Here is a 16,815-nt window from a genome sequence, read left to right on the forward strand (position 1 = left end):
CAATCAGCAGGAGTTCCGAGCAGCTGAGCAGACCTCATCATCACCATCACCATCATCCGCCTTCCATCTCCCTCAACCCCTCCCAGCCCTTTCTCCCTCCCACCTTCCTCCTCTCGTCTTACTATTTATCTCCAGCGCCTTTAGACGAAAAGATGAGCGTTCATTTTCTCTACACTTAGCCGTTTTTTTCTATTTATCACTGGGCTTTTGCGGCTTGAACCAGAAGTGAAACCGGTCCTCCATTTTTCGGACCCACCCCTCCTCCTCCAGCTTCCTTCCTCCGACCCCAGTGAGCCTCATTCTTGAAACACTGTCACACCATGAGTGACTTAGACAGGTATTGCATACATTCTATTCTCTCGTTTTTTCTTCGATAAAATTCCGGCCGTGCATATCCCAGTTTGCGCAGCCAAAAAAAAAAGAAAAGGAAAAACAAATAAACAGAAAGGTTAAAGCGCTGACTTAATCCTCCATCTATTGCGCAGAGCGATCGCGCAACTACGCGCTTGCCGTCTGATCCCCGAGTCTCAAGTTCGCGAACTCTGCTACAAAGCGCGGGAACTCCTCATCGAAGAAGGCAATGTGGTGTGCGTGGACGCGCCCGTCACCATCTGTGGCGACATCCATGGACAGTTCCACGACCTGATGGAGCTCTTTCGCGTGGGCGGCGATGTGCCCGACACCAACTACCTCTTCATGGGTGACTTCGTCGACCGCGGGTTCTACTCGCTCGAATCATTCCTGCTCCTCCTCTGCCTCAAAGTCCGCTATCCCGACCGCATCACGCTGATCCGCGGCAACCACGAGTCGCGCCAGATCACGACGGTCTACGGTTTCTACGACGAGTGCATCCGGAAATACGGCAGCGCCAATGTCTGGCGGTACTGCTGCGAGGTCTTCGACTACCTGGCGCTAGGGGCGCTGGTGCTGGGCGCCAGCTCAGGCTTGGAGCCCACAGGCCCCGCGCTGGAGACCACGTCGTCGACAATGTCGCTGGACGACAGCGAGCTGGAAACTGAGGTGCTGAACTCGCGCGGCGAGGTGACGATGAGCAGCTACCGACCCAAACAGCCGCGCACCGACTCGCCCCTCCTCCCCTCCCTCTCCCAAGACAAATCCGCCACGTCGTCCACCCCCCAGACCACAGCCTCCTCCTCGATGCCCCCCCTGCGATCCGGGTGGGCAGGCACCGGCGCCACCGGGGACTCCTCCGGCAGCTACGCCACCGGCACGGGGGCCGTCCTCTGCGTCCACGGGGGTCTCTCCCCACTCATCGACAGCGTGGATAAGATCCGACTGATCGACCGCAAACAAGAAGTGCCGCACGAAGGCGCGATGTGCGACCTGCTCTGGTCGGACCCGGACGAGATCGACGGCTGGGGCCTCAGCCCGCGCGGCGCGGGGTTCCTGTTCGGGGGCGACATTGTGAAACACTTCAACTACAAGAACGACCTGTCGCTGATCGCGCGCGCCCACCAGCTCGTCATGGAAGGGTACAAGGAGATGTTCGACGGCGGCATCGTCACCGTCTGGTCCGCCCCCAACTACTGCTACCGCTGCGGCAACGTCGCCTCCATCCTGGAACTCGGCGAGGACGCCAGCAACGGGGGCACGGTCGCCCGCAGCAACGGCGACTACGGTCGAAGCACCGGCGGTGCGGCCGGTGCGGCGGCCGTGACCCGAAGCCCCGGTCGACGGTATCGAGTCTTTGAGGCCGCCGCGCAGGATACAAGAGGTATGCCTGCAAAGAAGCCTGTTGCTGATTATTTCCTGGTACGTATATTCTTCTTGACAAGAAAAACCTCTCCACCCCCAAATCACCTCGAAAACTAATCCTCGTCCGCAACTAGTGATAAGTGATACCAAAGTTCTGCTCCATCCTATTCAACCATCCATTCATCTTCCTCCACGAAACCAAACCTGACATCACCCTCATCTTGGCACCATATATACGCCTTAACTACTTACCGACCTACCTACTACCCACTCCTACTTCTACCACCAATACAACAAACCTGCATGGACATGACCTTTCTTTCTCTGCGTTGCGTTGCCTTACTCATTCCGGAATTTCTTTTTCCATTTTTTTCTAACCCTTCTATATCTGTATCTCTCTTTTTCCTTTCTTTCTTCATACATCCATACATCCCCAGATTTTCATCTCGAACTACATCCATCGTCTCCAGCATATCCAACCTTCAAGCTCCAAGCCCCTTCCTTCGCCCATGGAACCCCATAAAGCCACCATGGATATTTTCCAGGGATTTCAGCTAGCTCTAAAATAAACTTCCCCTTGCCTCTATCAGGCATAAATGGTTATTTTTGCTGTTCTTGAAAAGTCATCTCGTAGACAGGCAGGCGGACTTGGTGGGGAGGGTGGGGGTGTTGTCTGGGTCAAGCTTAAGCTGTTCGACTTGACATACTCGTAACTAGAGATACTTCTCGGGCTGTACTATTCGGAGGTAGAAAGTTACCCCGCGCTACCAGCTTGCTGTTTGCTTTGCTGGTTTTTATGGATTGGTGTGTATATGCAGGGCTGTAGTGTGTACTACGTGCTCAGGGCCTTACTCACAAAATAGCAAGATGGGTGATTGGTTGGTTGGTATGGTCGAGGGGTATGGTAGCAAAAGTTGGGCTGAAAAGGATGGAACATGTGAGTTACATAGTTGGCTCTGGGTGTGGGTGTCGTGGCTTGTGCTCAGACACGACACGAGCGTGAGCTGCTATGTATACTCAGAGGCAACTGAGGGATGTTGGTGGTTGATGTCTTCCACCATACTATCAATAAACAACCCAACCATAAGGATATTAGTTAGGCAAACCTTGGTATCTTATTAAGATGAGATGATGACTTCTAACATCTAATGGGACTATACACTTTATAACCGGAACAGAAGCGGTTAGTAAAAAAAGGCCAGTGCGTTGCCTCTTTGAGCCGTAAGAGCCGTAACAACCGTGGACATAAAAGCCCTGCACTGCATCAGGTCCGAAACTTTATGTATATCATACTGCCAAACCAGGCTCACTGCCTGGGGTATGCTTCCGACGTAGGCACGTTATTATAGCCAGGGATTGTGGGAGAGTGATCCGGATTACTGGACCCGGATGGAGCACCCACCGCAAATCTCATGGGCGGTGGCGGGTTCGAAGCGCTCTCTGGCCCCGACGTCTGCCCAACGTTTAGTGGATAGCTGCTACCTGGAGTCACACCTGATGCCCTGCCTGGCATGTTAGGATTCCAATCCGACACCCAGTTGTCCATTCCAAAGCTAAAACGGTGTGACTCTCGAGACCACCAATCCTGGCTTTCTTCCACCAAATTTTCCGAACCACCATACTCGTTGGCCGGCGAAGTCGTGGTTGCCGGAGAATTATCCGGTACAGAGCTGAACGCACGAATATTTTCATCGTTGTACCACATATCAGCCTGAGATATGGGCACATTGCGGTATTGCGCATAGGCATGAGCGACGGGCCGGAGGTATGTCGGCTCAGGGAGCCGGGCGGGTTCTTGAGCAAGTTGGGCGTTCAAGGACCGCTGAACAGCACGCATGGCCGATGCGGAGACAGGAACGGGGAGATCCGGTAAAAATTGAGAACCCATTGATCCGACTGTGGTGGCCGGTGTTTTGTGCACGTACTTGCCGCCGTGGCCCTCCATGACAGCGTGCCGTGGCGGCATGGGTAGGCCGATCCGCCTGGAATTCGAATCAGGGTACGACATAGATATCGTTGGCGGAGAATCTTCTGATGCCGGAGGAGACAGAGCCTGATCCCAGGAGCCCCAGGACCCCCATCGAACATGTGTACTTTCAAAAGTGGCGACGGCTTCTGCGGGTAATTCGACATGCCATTTGTTGGCCGAAATCTCTAGGATCCTGAGCGTACGGCGTGCGCAAAGCCAGCTCTCGCCCATCTCCTCTAAGTGCCGAACACCATGTACGACATCTCTCTGGGCATTTTTTTCGGGGAGATTCAATAGATGCACCGTAAGAGCGGTGTGAGCCATATATACGGCAACGTTGCAGATCTGCTTGAATCCGTACGTGCGTTTATACATCCTCAAAAGTTTAGAGATGGCGGAAGCTGCTTGAGTGCAGAGCTTTCGAGGCGAGACATGCTGAGGAAGCGGAGATGTGGACTTGGTATACTTCAGGAACGGGCGATAGAGGTGTATGAGAAGGAGTTGGTAGAACATGCTTCAGAGCGATTAGTGATCCTGTCATAGTCATAACACGAGCATCATTAACTCACTGCATGAGAAGCGCCTGAGGAAGCTGTCCATCTTGGGGCCCGAGCTCCTTGGGCAAATCTTTCTTCCAGGTTTCAAGTCTAGTGTGGATCTCACTGAGTTTCTTGAGCTCCGCTTGTTTAGAAGAAAGCTTGTCCTTAGGCTTGGGATCGTAGAAAAACACAAGCAGGTCACCATTGATCTGGCAGAGCTTAGATATTTGCACTGCAATTGCTCGAATCCGCGAAGGCTGAGCCTGGTCCTCAGCGGCTCCAGCATCCGTATACGATGACCACATTGCAGCGTCCTCGTTCGGAAATATTTCCGGCATGGAGACACCAATGTCCCCAACAGTCCACTGCGGCTGACGTCCGAGGTAGTTGGACCAGCATCTGAAGAGGTTAGTCTCATCAGAGTTTGAGGTGACGGTGACACTACATACTTATCAAAGAGGAAACACCCCCAGAAAGTGATCCGACGCGCATCTATCTCTTCTTCGCTAAGATTACGCACTCCGAGGCTGGTAGAGTCGAAGTCCAAGCCCAAGTCGGAAGCCATACGAAAACTCATTCCACTGTAGACCCAACCTTTGCTCTCGCGCCCGCATCCAGCCTCGCGTACAGACATCAGCGCCAATGCTTGGACGGTGCAGAGCTTCGCATTCGCATGTTCATCGTTCTCGAAGAACAACCGCTTGGCTTCTTTAAAGAAATGATCGCCGGCCGTCGCCGAATTACCCGGGTCTTCACGGGCCCCTTCCCAGGAGCTGAAATGGCAGCCAAGCGCTAGCATCGTGTTGACCAGCAGAGAAGAGCAATACTGACTCGAAACTCCGCGAACATAGTCTCGATAGAAAAGGTCTCTCGACAAAGTCGTGAAGAATGGATAATGCCAGGTGAAGTACATCCTCATAAGATGGCTTATAAGTTTCTCATCATCAGTGACTCTGGTCCAGTGGGACACTGAGGCGTCAACACCCCGGCCCAGCTCCTGGTGGTTCGCATTGGGATTGAATTCATTTAGCTCTGAGCCGGGTGGCAAGTAAATGAGGTTGGAAGTGCCGCCAATGAGTTTTCGAGAGCCGTCCAACATAAGCTCACTCATCTTGCCCGACAGCTCCGACTCGAATTGATCGGCCTCGTCCCCGCTAGCGACAGGGGTGTCGGAGGCCAGCGAAGGCTTGTTCTGTTGTCCAAGAATGGATTGCGCAACATCCTCCAAGTTGTCGCACGACCGAATCTGGCGGACCAAGTCGAAAGCATCCTCCTCCTCGTAGTTGAGCAAAGCTTGGATCAGCGTCAACAAGGTGGCGTTCTTCGTGCGCAAGGTGTCGGTGTCTTTCTTATACACCCCTTTCCTGCGATGGTCCGAGTTCGGGTCATAAACACCTAGACGAGCATATCAGCATGACAAGCTCGTCATGGAGCGGACGGGATACATACAAGCCGTGTGGTATACGGAAGAGCAGGCGGCACAACTGGGTAGGTTACCATCACACTGTGGCAATGGGTAAGCTGTAGAAAACAACCGAGGATGTCACCCGGGTCGAACCTTTGATTTCCTCCTGCGGCAGGCAATACAGGCGGTGCTAACACAGCGCCTTTTCGAGGCCGAAGCATTGTCCCCCGCGGATCCTTGACCACCTCTCCTCTGGGTCGCAGTAGATGAAGGGGCCGGGCTCAAGTCTTGCGGCATCTCCGCGGAGCTGTCTACCATGGCTGTCAGGTCCACCCAGAAGTGTTCGGAGAAAACGTCGAGATGGGGCGGGGCATGCTTCTCAAGGGTGGGAGGAGCTTGGCGATCTGCTGGAGCGACAGGCCTTCATGGAGGTCTCGACACAGGTTGAATGGGGATGATAGGTCGAGCGCATCAACCGGCATAAGCGCCGCGGTGAACGGACGAATCTGCGGGGGAGGAAATACATTAGTTGGGATGTGTGCATGAAACTGGAGGGATGCCATTGGTGCAGAGGCAGGGGCTTGGTGTGCAGTATTGGGAGGCACAAGGGTGTTGAGCTATCTAAAGACATTGGGGGAGATCACATGCCAAGCAATTCACTTACGAGTTAGTGGGAAGGATCCGATCAGAGCCAGAGGCGCCACGCGGCGATTTGCATCAGATGGACAGATTGAGATGACCCGCAAGTGGAGGCGAGTGACCGTTGTAAGGGTAGCAGGAGGAGCTCTTCAGTTCGATAACCTGGGGTGATTGGGGGGGGGGTTAGAAGCTGGGGGAGGGGGGGATAACAGGAAGACGATAAGAAGGTTAATTAAAATGAAAGAGGGTGGTGATTGGACGATGCAAGGACCAGGTTGACGATAGGACTGGGGGAGGATGATGCAGTGATGTCGGAAGGGTGATTCAGATGATACTCGTACCTCCAGGCTAATGATAGATCAATTGGCAAAGCAGGGCGGCGGCGATAAGCCAAAGGGAAGGAGAAAAGGGAAGGAGGGGGAACTGCGGGCGGAGGGTGAAAGCTTACTAATGCATTCTCTCTCTCTCGGCCACTCCATCCATTCCATCAATAAACAGTTGAATGAATCAACTCTGACGTTCATTTAGTCTTCGGCTGATACACAGACCTTGTCAGTCATTCAACTTGTCTGGGTTGATCCATCGCATCGACCGATCAGAAGGCAGTCCAACCATGGTCAATCTGGAGGAATCAAGGATGGAATCTGTCTCGTGGTGGTGTTGTTTCCTGGCCATTGTTCCCGTAGATACTGAATGGAAGGGAACCAGATGAAGACGAGGAACGGTATCTACGGAGTACTGTATATGAATCTCACTATGCTACTAGCTACTAGCTACTCGCTACTGCCGTATATAGGACATACTACATAATACTATCAAATACTCACATGTCCTCAATATTTCGCCGGGACACTCTATCGATCAATGCTTCTCATTAGGGCAGGTGCATCCGCTCTCTGCCTATATTGATTGAGTCGTTGCTTAAAATCGAGTCACTGTGAGACGGCGATTGGACCCAGACGGCGCAATCATCCGTGAGGGATGGATACAATATTAATAGTCCCACAGGGAATTTCCCCCTTTGCTTTACCGCTCCTTCTCCGGGTTACGTGATTCTGTTGTTCATCGGCGGGTGGGAGTGGTTTGAAACTAGGGTTGCGGGCATTCCTGACTGTTGCTATTACTCGATGACTATTAGTCGTGAGTTACAAGGGAACTCCTCGGGAGGGACGGAGTATGCCGTGTCTCTAAGCGACGACTTCCACGATCTTGAGTTGGTGTAAGCCTCGGGCAGGACCGCTGATCATCGCTCCGAACCCAGGATGATTAATTCATTCTGGTCGGACAGCTGCAGGCACCAGACCAGTGCATATATCGAAATGATAGTTGTCGTCAGCATGACTTGCTTTACGAGCAGTCAGGGGTCAGCACGATGACTTCTTCGGGACGAGTCGTTCAACCCGCGCTTAGAGACGGATGCAGGATGCGGTCAGAGTGCAGCGGTTGTTGAGGCATCTGTTCGGTGATGTCCATGTTCATCAGATAGTGTCGTGTGGAGTGTAGTGTACACCGTACAGTAGTGTAGAGTAAACTGTAGTGTAGTGGTTGGGCACACACACAATCTATCTGAACAGTAAGTCAGTCAGTCACCCTCTGGTCGGTAAATTAGAAATTGAAAGTTACTGTGTGGCTCAAAAAGTACGTAAGCCGCGGTAAGATGGAACATTCTTCGGGTGGAGACGGGGGCATTCTTCGGCCGCGATCCAGCCCAAAAGACTTACGTGATGGGTTCCAGAACATACAATGAAACGAGGGCCATACAGAACTAGTACTTTTGAGCGGTATGGTATGGTTCCGGCAGTCGGCATCCGCCCTTACCGCCTGAAACGGACCAGCCTCTTTCTGGACAAAGCGGTGAGCGCCTCACTGTTAGTGTTAGTGTTAGTGTTAGGAAAGAAAGAAAAGAAAGAAAACTGCCGACTGCCAAGAGTCTCCTTTTCTGCAAGCGGGTTTCTTATTATGCGATTTGAATTACGGATTCCTTTTTTTTTCTGCCTGATTGGGGGTTAGTGCAACTTCGCTGGGACCCGATGTTACGGGACTAAGGCTGAGAATTACCAGCTCCCGTTTCTTATCGTTGTAGTGAGTCTCGGGCTCTGCCTCTCTCTCTCTCTCTCTCCACTCCCATTGAGATCATTACTACGGAGTATGTCTTTTTGCCTTCTTTCTTCATCGCTCCCTTCTCTTCTCCCATCCTACCCCCCCCCAGTCTTCCCACCTTTTCAACTCTCACTTAAGACTACATACATTACACTCTCTGCCCTTTTCTTCTACCTCTTTCTCTTCCTCTACTACTCTCCCTCACCCTCATCATTCTTCACACCCGCCTCTTTTCCTTATTAGTACACCTGCCAGTCGCGTGCCTGCAGACGCACCCGGCCGTTCTTCCGCTTTTGGCTCCCGCTCGAACTGGGGCTCTTCTACGGAGTACGCACCAGTGACTGCCCCAGTACCCAGTGCCCACTGCCAACACAGCACAGCACAGCAAAAGTGGTTCTCATCGCTAGCGGATACCCTTATATATTCTTCAGCGGAGTCCACTCTTCCGTTAGGAGAGGTGTCTATCAGACGCTCTTCTCTTTTTTCCTTCCCTGGCCCTCTTTCTATTTATCCATGTATCTCGCTCAGACGCTCGATCAGAGTGCCTCGTCTGGCCTAGGCCGCCTTATCAGACTACTACTATCCTTGTCCTGTGAAACGAAACCGATAACCACGAAACTGTAAAGATGATGGTCCCCAGAGCATTTCTGTTTAGCTCGGTGTCTTCGCCTTTGAAGGGAACTCGAAGCGAGAAGACTCCGGGAGTGCTAGGCCTTCCTGTTATCGAGGGCCTCGAATTGCCCTCCGATGCCGACATATCTTCATCGACGATCCCCTCCAGCCCCGTCGTCATTCCTCCGAAGCGGGGTCCTCGCATGACCTCCGTACACTCGCAAGCGGCGAACAAAGGCCCCAGGACTCCAAGGAAACCGAGAACCCTCACCCCCCAGTCCTCGTCGGGGACGCTGTCCGATCGGCCGGTCTCCAGCTCCATCGCATCGATCCTGGAAGCTACAGCGATTCCCGTGCGTCGACGGGGTGTCAGCGGACGGGATTCTCGCCGGTTACCGCGGGGGAACCATGTGCAGGACTTCAGCAAGCTGTTGTTGGACGGGGTGGGCGACAACCTGATGGACAGCACGGGCAACACCGCACTGGATCTCCTGCTGAGTCCGCCGGATGACACGGAGAGATCTACGGTTGGCAGCGACTGCGACAGCGAGGCGCCGTCGTTTTCAGCGTCTTCCATCTCGATCGCATCCACACCGTCTCTCGACCGGGATCTGGACTCGCCGCCCAGTCTGCCTACGCCCTCGACCCCGTCCAGCCAACGAAGCCCACTGGACCGTAGATTCCTGCGATCCCCGCCCTGCGAGAATTGCGCGTTCGACCACCCCCTCCTCGAGACGGAGGACTGCAGCTCTGAGGACGAATTCGACATGGAATCGTTCCTGGCGGCCGCCACGGTGCCGGCGACGACCAGCCCGACGCCATCGCGATCCTTCCCCCGCCTTGGGGCGACCTTCAAATCGAACCTGACCGCCTCGCTGCGGGCGATCAAATCGGCGGCGCAGACGGTCTCCACCTTCGCGACCCCCTCGGTGCAACCGGACGACTTCCTGACGCGGTCGATGTTCACAATCACGCCAGAGATGACGGACGACCGACGGCCTCCGCCGATGCACGAGCCGCCCTCGCCCGCGCTCCGCCGGTACTTGAACCCGATCACGCTCTCCCCGGCCGAGATGTACGCCTATCAGGACTACCATCCGCACGAGGAGACCCTGGACGCGAACGCTAGCCCGGTGGTCTCCGTGCAGATGCAGACCTACCGGCGCGCGGGTAGACGCGGCGGCCACCGCGCCAAGCATCACCGCCTCCAAAAACAGCCCCTCCTCCCCGTGTCCGACCCGGAATTCCCGCCGATGACCCGGCCCCGGGAACCGCGGGAGAACAGCGACTTCCTGCGGATGGTTGTGCTGGAGATGAATATGCGGCGCAGCGGCAAACTGCGGGACGATGTGCCGACGCGCGCGCGCATTTGGCTGCCTGCTCGGAAGGGGGTGCATCAAGCCCAAGCGCGGGTGCTGCGCTATGAATGCTACGAAGAGGAGGATGAGAATGCGGTTCCGTCCCGATGGGTGGGGATAGCCGTTGAAAGCTTGTAATTTTTGGTCGCGTTGTACATAGCGCTTGTCCTTTTTTTTTTTGTTTCTTGGTGGTGGGGAGTTGGAAATCACGGGCATACATCGGCGTTTTTTGGGGGGGCAGTGGGACACTTGGCGCATTGCTACTATCAGTTCTATACCTATGGCTATACCTACACCTACACCTACACAGCCTACCTTTACAGACAGACAGACAGACAGACAGAGAGAAAGACTTACATTGCTAAACCTGCTTGCTTTTGCTTTCTTCCCTCTTCAAACTAGACTATGATAAGTTACTATAGAGTACATTCTTCACAACCCCCAAACCTACCTAGGTAGTCTAGTCCCTTATCTAGCTGCATAAGCAATCACGCAGACCGACAGTCTAAACCGCGGATAAAACCCCCCCTCCCAGCCAAACCACACTTAACACTCACACTAGCCACTCAAAGTCTCAGACTAGTCCAAGCCTGCAGCCATTCCGCCCAGCGGCACCAGCCCGAACACACTCTTGCTCTGAAAACAACCTAACCTAACCAAACCTTGTTTCGTGGTGTGGTTTCCCCAGCGGAAATAGATTGATTTCGGGAAGAATTAGGGATGGTGATCCGAGGGGGGTTCAACCCCCAGGCTGCAGTGCAATTGACTAGGTGTACTCCGTAGTTACCGGGGTTGGTAGGCCGACCGATAAGGATGCCAGTGATAAGAAGCCCGGGAGAGCTGAGGCCCGGGGGAGAGGATAGGATATATGTCCTAACTGGGTAGGTGAGAGACATCAATCCATGATGGATCCATGATCCTGTCGCCTCGTCCCCTGTGAGAGGACAGGACATTGATACGGGGGTAGGAGGAGATCAAGATAATGCGATGTTCTATGTGTATGTTCTATGTTATGTTACTAAGGATATATCGCACGTGGTCTACTCCGTCTACGGAGTACTACAATGACATAATCTATCATCTCCAGTTACCCATTAAACTAACTCCATGATATGAGTACATACATGTATCTCCTACGAGGACTTATAGAATTAGAAATCTGGAACCACCCTCAATTAAACACAATCACCAACCAACTCAACTTAAGTTTGACCTAAGGTCAGAAATGACATACCACCCCATCCCAACCCATGAAGTCAGTCAGTGAGCCAGACAGACAGACAGAGAGACAGGTAAATGACGACACCTAATTCCGGGGGTGGCAAAACCGCCTCCCCTCCCCTCCCCCCAGCCCTCCAGCTCCCAGCTCCAGCTCCAGCTCCAGCTAGCTACCTAGTAACTAGCAAATCACACCCATGAACATCCGATCGTCAAGATGATGATACCGTCATCTTTTTGCCTCCCTTTCCTACTCTACTGTACCCTACATGCGATGTATCTGTGGTAAGGTAGGTGAGGTGGAGCAATCCAGACACCCAAACCCAACTAGTTGTCAGAACAGCGTAATTTTCAAAAGTCTCGTACTTTCCACATTCCTCTGCATACAAGGAGATGGAGGCTGTCAGGCTATCTGGGGTCAAGCAGGTAGGTTAAGTTACGTTCACTTCATGATCTTGTTCTTGTGATCGTTCTTGTGATCGGGGGGTGCTTATCTCTGGCCAACCGGAGATATGCATGGCGTGTGTGGTTCAAGAGCCTGCCCGGGCGTGTTCCGAGCCCTGCGCCGGGGCAAATTTGGTTGCCTGTTTCGGATGAATGAGATATCACGGGCTTTTATTGTTAAATGGTCGCGTCAGGAAGGAGACTGTAAGTCTGGGCCTGGTGTAGTGTAAGGTGGTAATGCTGTTGTCTGGGTTGTTGAGAGAGAGGATCGAGTGGTCATTTCCATCCATTCAGCACGTCGATCAGCATGGTTGCTACCGCAGTGCTGAGTGAGGTATGCTCGCTCCATACCCCCAAAAGTTTCCGCAAAGGATAAATCAATAAATAATCGCATGAACCCAGCTGCCCGCAGCCCAGCTGTCATCCAGGATCGGTGTAACATCTGCCCCTGCACAGCACCGGACTGGTCAGAGATAAGCCTTCCCAAAAACCCCGGGCGATCATTGGTGCTCCAGTTGATGTATATACACTGATAGGCCCAGGGTTGTATACACATAACCTGCAAGGCAAGCCCCACCAACTAACCAACCAGCTAAAGTATATAAACATTATTACTTTACCCATCTCACATACCAAGAAAAGAGGCACTGTGACTCAGAGAGCGAAGCACAGAGATAAGCGCCCCCTCCCATCCATCCCCGAGCACATCCCGTACACCTCGTAGCCACCTAATACAACTAAACCCCAGCCCCCTGCCCCTAAAAAACGAACCAATGCTGAATGATTGATATATCAGCTCGGCCCCAAACCAACCAGCCTACGCCGTGAAATCTCAAGAGGGTGAGACATCATCCTGCGCAATGCGCGTCTACCCGACGTTACGCCTGTCTTTCATTTCAATTTCCCTTTTCCCTGCTTTGGGGGTTGGAATTCTGCCAGCAGTCAGCCCATGCTTTGCTTTTCTGATTTCAAAGCAAAGGCAAAAACCAGGGGGGGGGGGCGAGGGGGACTCACGCTCCTCATCCAAAAGCGTCTGCTGCCGCCAGCTCTCTTCCACCCAGCCTGTAGTCACGAAATGAGGGATCCGCTGCGCCGCTGCCCACGGCTCTCGTAAAGACCTATACTCAGCCACCGGCAGACCCGCCGGCTGAAGGATGACATGAGTGATGGCCGGGTCCTGGGCGGTGTCGACCACTCGAGCACCTGCGAACCGCGCCGTGTTCCTCGTCAGCTGGAGGGGGTGGTAGGATTCGAATTTGCCCATCTCTCTGAAGTCTTCGTCTGGGCTTTGATTTTCGTCACCCTCTGTGGTGTGTCGGTGTACCAACTGGGGGAAGTGAAAGACCAGTCCGTCGAAAAGCCAGCCGCAGGGAAGTGGCCATCCGGAGTTGATCTTGTCGTAGAGATGTTCCTTGAGTTTGTCGCGGGCTTTGGAGTTACGGGGCGTAGCATCCGTCTCCATCTTCTTCAGTATCTACGGACATGGTCAGTGGAGACGATTAAAGGAAGTAGACATCAGGTGTAGCTACCTCGCTCAGCTCCTCCAGCGTGGTGTTCCGTGCATAGCTGTCGTTGAAGCGGTCGACGCTCGCAGCCACCTCCGCCTCCTTCTCGGGTGTAGTATAGAACATATGCCTGCTACATCAGCCACTGGCCTTTCTACCCCAAGAAAGAAACTTACCTTGGCTCCGTAGGAAGAAGTAGATCCGCAAGACCGGCATCTATCTCACTCTGTCGAATACAGTCCAGGATCCAGGACGGGCGAATGATGTCCACCTCGCCCGTCTTCTGCAACGAAGCCGCCTTGACCGTTCCTGTTCCTGTCAGTCGATCTGAAACTACCCTCCAAAGAAAAAGCTTACTTCTATCCGCCACGCAGATCATATCAGGAGCCGCCGTATTCGTCTGATAGAACTTGCCGCCATTGCTCTTCACCAGCTGTTCCAATTCCGCCTTGGTCTTCTTGACTGGGGTGGTGGAGTCGGTCATGACAACTAAACACCAGCATCAGTAATGCAAACGAACTCGCACTAGGACTCGTCCGGGACGAAAAAACATACAAAAGTTCAGCCCGTCAAAGATATGTCCCGACGGACCGGCCGACTTGACCTCCGCCCTCGCATCATACCCAGCAATCGCCAAGGGTTTCTTGGTGGACTTCTTCTGGCGCTTCTTGCGGAAATTCTCCACGTTAAACGCCTTCTCCTTCTGCTCCTGCTCCACGTTGGACTTGAGGTCCAGGAACTCCTGCACCGACAGCGCACTCGTCCAGTCCTTGTCGCCGCGCAGCCGCTTGAACCGCGGGAAGCGCAGCGTCAGGCCCATGCGGAACTGATCGCTGACCGAGACGGAGGCGGCCTTGACACAGAGCACCACCGAGTCTTCGGGCTTGATCCACATATCCGGCCGCTCGTGCTGCGCGTTGCCCGCGCCCGCCAGCTCGATGTACGCCAGGGGCGGCTTCTTCGGGTTCCATTCCTTCCACTTACCGTCCGTGTGGTGGCGGATGTTCGCGTAGTCCGCCGCGGTGAACCCGCCGCCGACCTTGCAGAACGAGTAGCATTTGGACGGCTCGGCGGCATGGTGCTGTGACGACGACGCGGCCGAGTCGTCCACCCGCAACCCGCACAGGAAGCTGGAGAGGGCGCCGCCGCGATGGCCGCTGCCGTAGTAGCCCCCGATGACAACGAGGTCCAGCGACTCCCCGAACTCGGTCATGTACTCCGGCTTCACCTTCATCCAGTCGTCATGGCGCTCGTTCAGCCGGTAGGGGGAGCGCGGGTTCTTCAACACCAGGCCCTCCGAGGCTTCGGCGACGACCCGACGCAGCGAGGCCTCGACCTCCGCGGTGCTGGTGGCCTCTTCGTAAGGGTGGACCTCGAACCGGCGATGGACGTCCCGGATGCTCTTCTGCAGCGCATTCCTGCGGTCTCGCAGCGTATACCGCGTCAGGTCATGGCCATTCAGATACAAAATATCAAAGATCCGGAACAGCGGCCGCGAGCCATTGGCGAAGGGATTGCGCTGCTCGGCGATGGCCGCCGACTTGAGGGTCCCAAACGGCTCGGGGGCATCCTGCTCGGGGTTCCAGGCGATCATCTCGCCGTCCAGGATCACGCTCTCGACCCCGTCGGCAAACGCATCCGCCAAGTGCCTCGTCAGCGCGCCGTTCTCATCGAACAGCCCACTCCCATAAAGATAGGTATAATCCTTGGCCTTGCGCGACCAGAACCGAAACCGTCTGCCGCCATCCATCTCCTCATCCGGGCCCATATGCAACTGCATGCGCTCGCCATCCAACTTCTCCTCAATCCAAAACTCGCCCTTTTCATCATCCTTATCCCCCACAAACCCGCGCATCTTCGCAACCATCTTCTCCAGGCTCTGCACCTGAAACTGCGCCAACTGCGGCTGAAAGCACTGCATCAGCGCAATGCCCCTGCGCTCATCCTCCAACCTGACATTGGGATCATGCAACTCCCAACACACGCGCCGCAAACTACTCGAGATTGAATACAAGCCCTCGGCATCGGGATGCCAGACATCGAACAACGTCCGCTCCGACGCGCCCACCTTCATCTGCCGGAGAATAATGCGAATCAACCACAGCAACTCCTCAGGATTCATCCGCCGATAGAACTCCCCCAGAATCGCAATCTGCTCGCCCTCGCGCCCAGCGGCCGACAGCCGGTCCAGCCGCTCATTCACCTCCGCAATCGACATGCTGCCGACCTCCGTGCGCATCGGCCGCTTGGAGACGACGTCGTAGCACCGCCGCGCGAAGTCGCCCGCCAGGAACCCCCCGCGCGCCTCGTTCCCGTACCCCGGCAGCTTCCAGTTCAGCAGGCCCACCGCGTCCTCCGAGTTCTTGTCGATTTTCAAGATCTTGACCAGCATCTTGCCGATGGCCTTCTCCTTCAGGCCGTACATGGCCCGGTCGCGGTCCTTGTCCGGCAGGATCAGCCGGAAGGCCGGGTAGATGTCGTCGCCGACGGTTTGGCGCCAGTGGGAGATGAAGCGCTCGATCACGTCGCGGCGCCGCTCGGCGGGGTTCAGGCTGGTGGAGGCGCCTTGCCCGTGCGGGCCGAGTTTGCGGCGGGCGGCGGGGGCGCGTTGGGCGGTGGTGGTGGAGGTGGGTTGTCTTTTGATGGCGCTGAGGGGGTTGAACAGGGTTTCGAAAAGGGTGTGGAATGGAGGTGTCGGGGAGTGGTTGTGCGGGCGGTTGGGGTAACTGTTGTTTGTTTTAAGTCTCGAGGTCAATGTCTGAAGCCTGGGGAGGAGGGGCTTCGAGGCGATAAAGCAGAATAAGCAGCGAATTGTGAAGAACAAACAGAGTGAACTGGTTGGGGCTGATGTTGCTTTTTGTGCAATTTCTTGAACTCACTTCTCATCTAGATCCATGTCTTCATGCGCATGCTCTGTCCCCGCCGGTGGATTAAGCGTGCTGCTGCCTTCTACCTCCATATTCTCATCGGAATCCATCTTGCAGATGTTGCAGTCGGCTGCACTGCGCTGAAGGTGAGGGATGTCTGATAACAAAGAAGCATGCTCGGAAATCAAGCAAGAAAGAAACAACGGTGAGGGTGTAGGCTGTACGTAGTAGATAAAAACCCCGGCCTGCATTTTTAGGCGGCAGCTCCCGATAAGATAACACCACAGCATGTGACGTGACATCACTGCCTAAACTGCGGATTGTGAATAACTTCTAACTTACTGTGCTGGAGGTCCATTGCTTGCGTAGATTGTAGAATTTAATTTATTCTCTGTTACTCATCCTACATCATCTATTGAACTTATCTATCAATATGTGAAGTG

General features: G+C 54.4%; 4 protein-coding genes across 4 annotated transcripts; 2 read left to right on the forward strand and 2 right to left on the reverse strand.

The window, feature by feature from the left end:
* The first annotated feature begins 43 nt into the window (after positions 1–43).
* On the forward strand, positions 44–2,314 carry ASPACDRAFT_1857296 (serine/threonine-protein phosphatase). Its single transcript, XM_020197537.1, has 3 exons — positions 44–337; positions 486–1,773; positions 1,851–2,314. Exons 1-3 carry the CDS (start codon positions 321–323, stop codon positions 1,851–1,853), a joined length of 1,308 nt encoding a protein of 435 aa, XP_020055140.1. The 5' UTR covers positions 44–320; the 3' UTR covers positions 1,854–2,314.
* Positions 2,315–2,797: 483 nt separating this feature from the next.
* Positions 2,798–6,338, reverse strand: ASPACDRAFT_121459 (putative C6 transcription factor (NirA)). The gene is made up of 5 exons (XM_020196440.1): positions 5,783–6,338; positions 5,674–5,728; positions 4,674–5,619; positions 4,255–4,623; positions 2,798–4,199 (listed from the first exon to the last, which is right to left on the reverse strand). The coding sequence occupies exons 1-5, from the start codon at positions 5,945–5,947 to the stop codon at positions 3,023–3,025; spliced, it is 2,712 nt and encodes a 903-aa protein (XP_020055141.1). The 5' UTR covers positions 5,948–6,338; the 3' UTR covers positions 2,798–3,022.
* A 2,259-nt stretch (positions 6,339–8,597) lies between these two features.
* Positions 8,598–10,665, forward strand: ASPACDRAFT_79598 (uncharacterized protein). The gene has a single exon (XM_020205444.1). It carries the CDS (start codon positions 8,995–8,997, stop codon positions 10,474–10,476), a length of 1,482 nt encoding a protein of 493 aa, XP_020055142.1. The 5' UTR covers positions 8,598–8,994; the 3' UTR covers positions 10,477–10,665.
* A 1,957-nt stretch (positions 10,666–12,622) lies between these two features.
* Positions 12,623–16,601, reverse strand: ASPACDRAFT_1857299 (DNA ligase (ATP) DNL4). Its single transcript, XM_020197538.1, has 7 exons — positions 16,385–16,601; positions 14,061–16,231; positions 13,863–13,994; positions 13,682–13,814; positions 13,530–13,635; positions 13,015–13,474; positions 12,623–12,932 (listed from the first exon to the last, which is right to left on the reverse strand). The coding sequence occupies exons 1-7, from the start codon at positions 16,480–16,482 to the stop codon at positions 12,892–12,894; spliced, it is 3,141 nt and encodes a 1,046-aa protein (XP_020055143.1). The 5' UTR covers positions 16,483–16,601; the 3' UTR covers positions 12,623–12,891.
* Between the last annotated feature and the right edge of the window lie 214 nt (positions 16,602–16,815).

The sequence above is a fragment of the Aspergillus aculeatus genome (genome assembly GCF_001890905.1).
Source record: "Aspergillus aculeatus ATCC 16872 unplaced genomic scaffold ASPACscaffold_10, whole genome shotgun sequence".
NCBI lineage: Eukaryota > Fungi > Ascomycota > Eurotiomycetes > Eurotiales > Aspergillaceae > Aspergillus > Aspergillus aculeatus.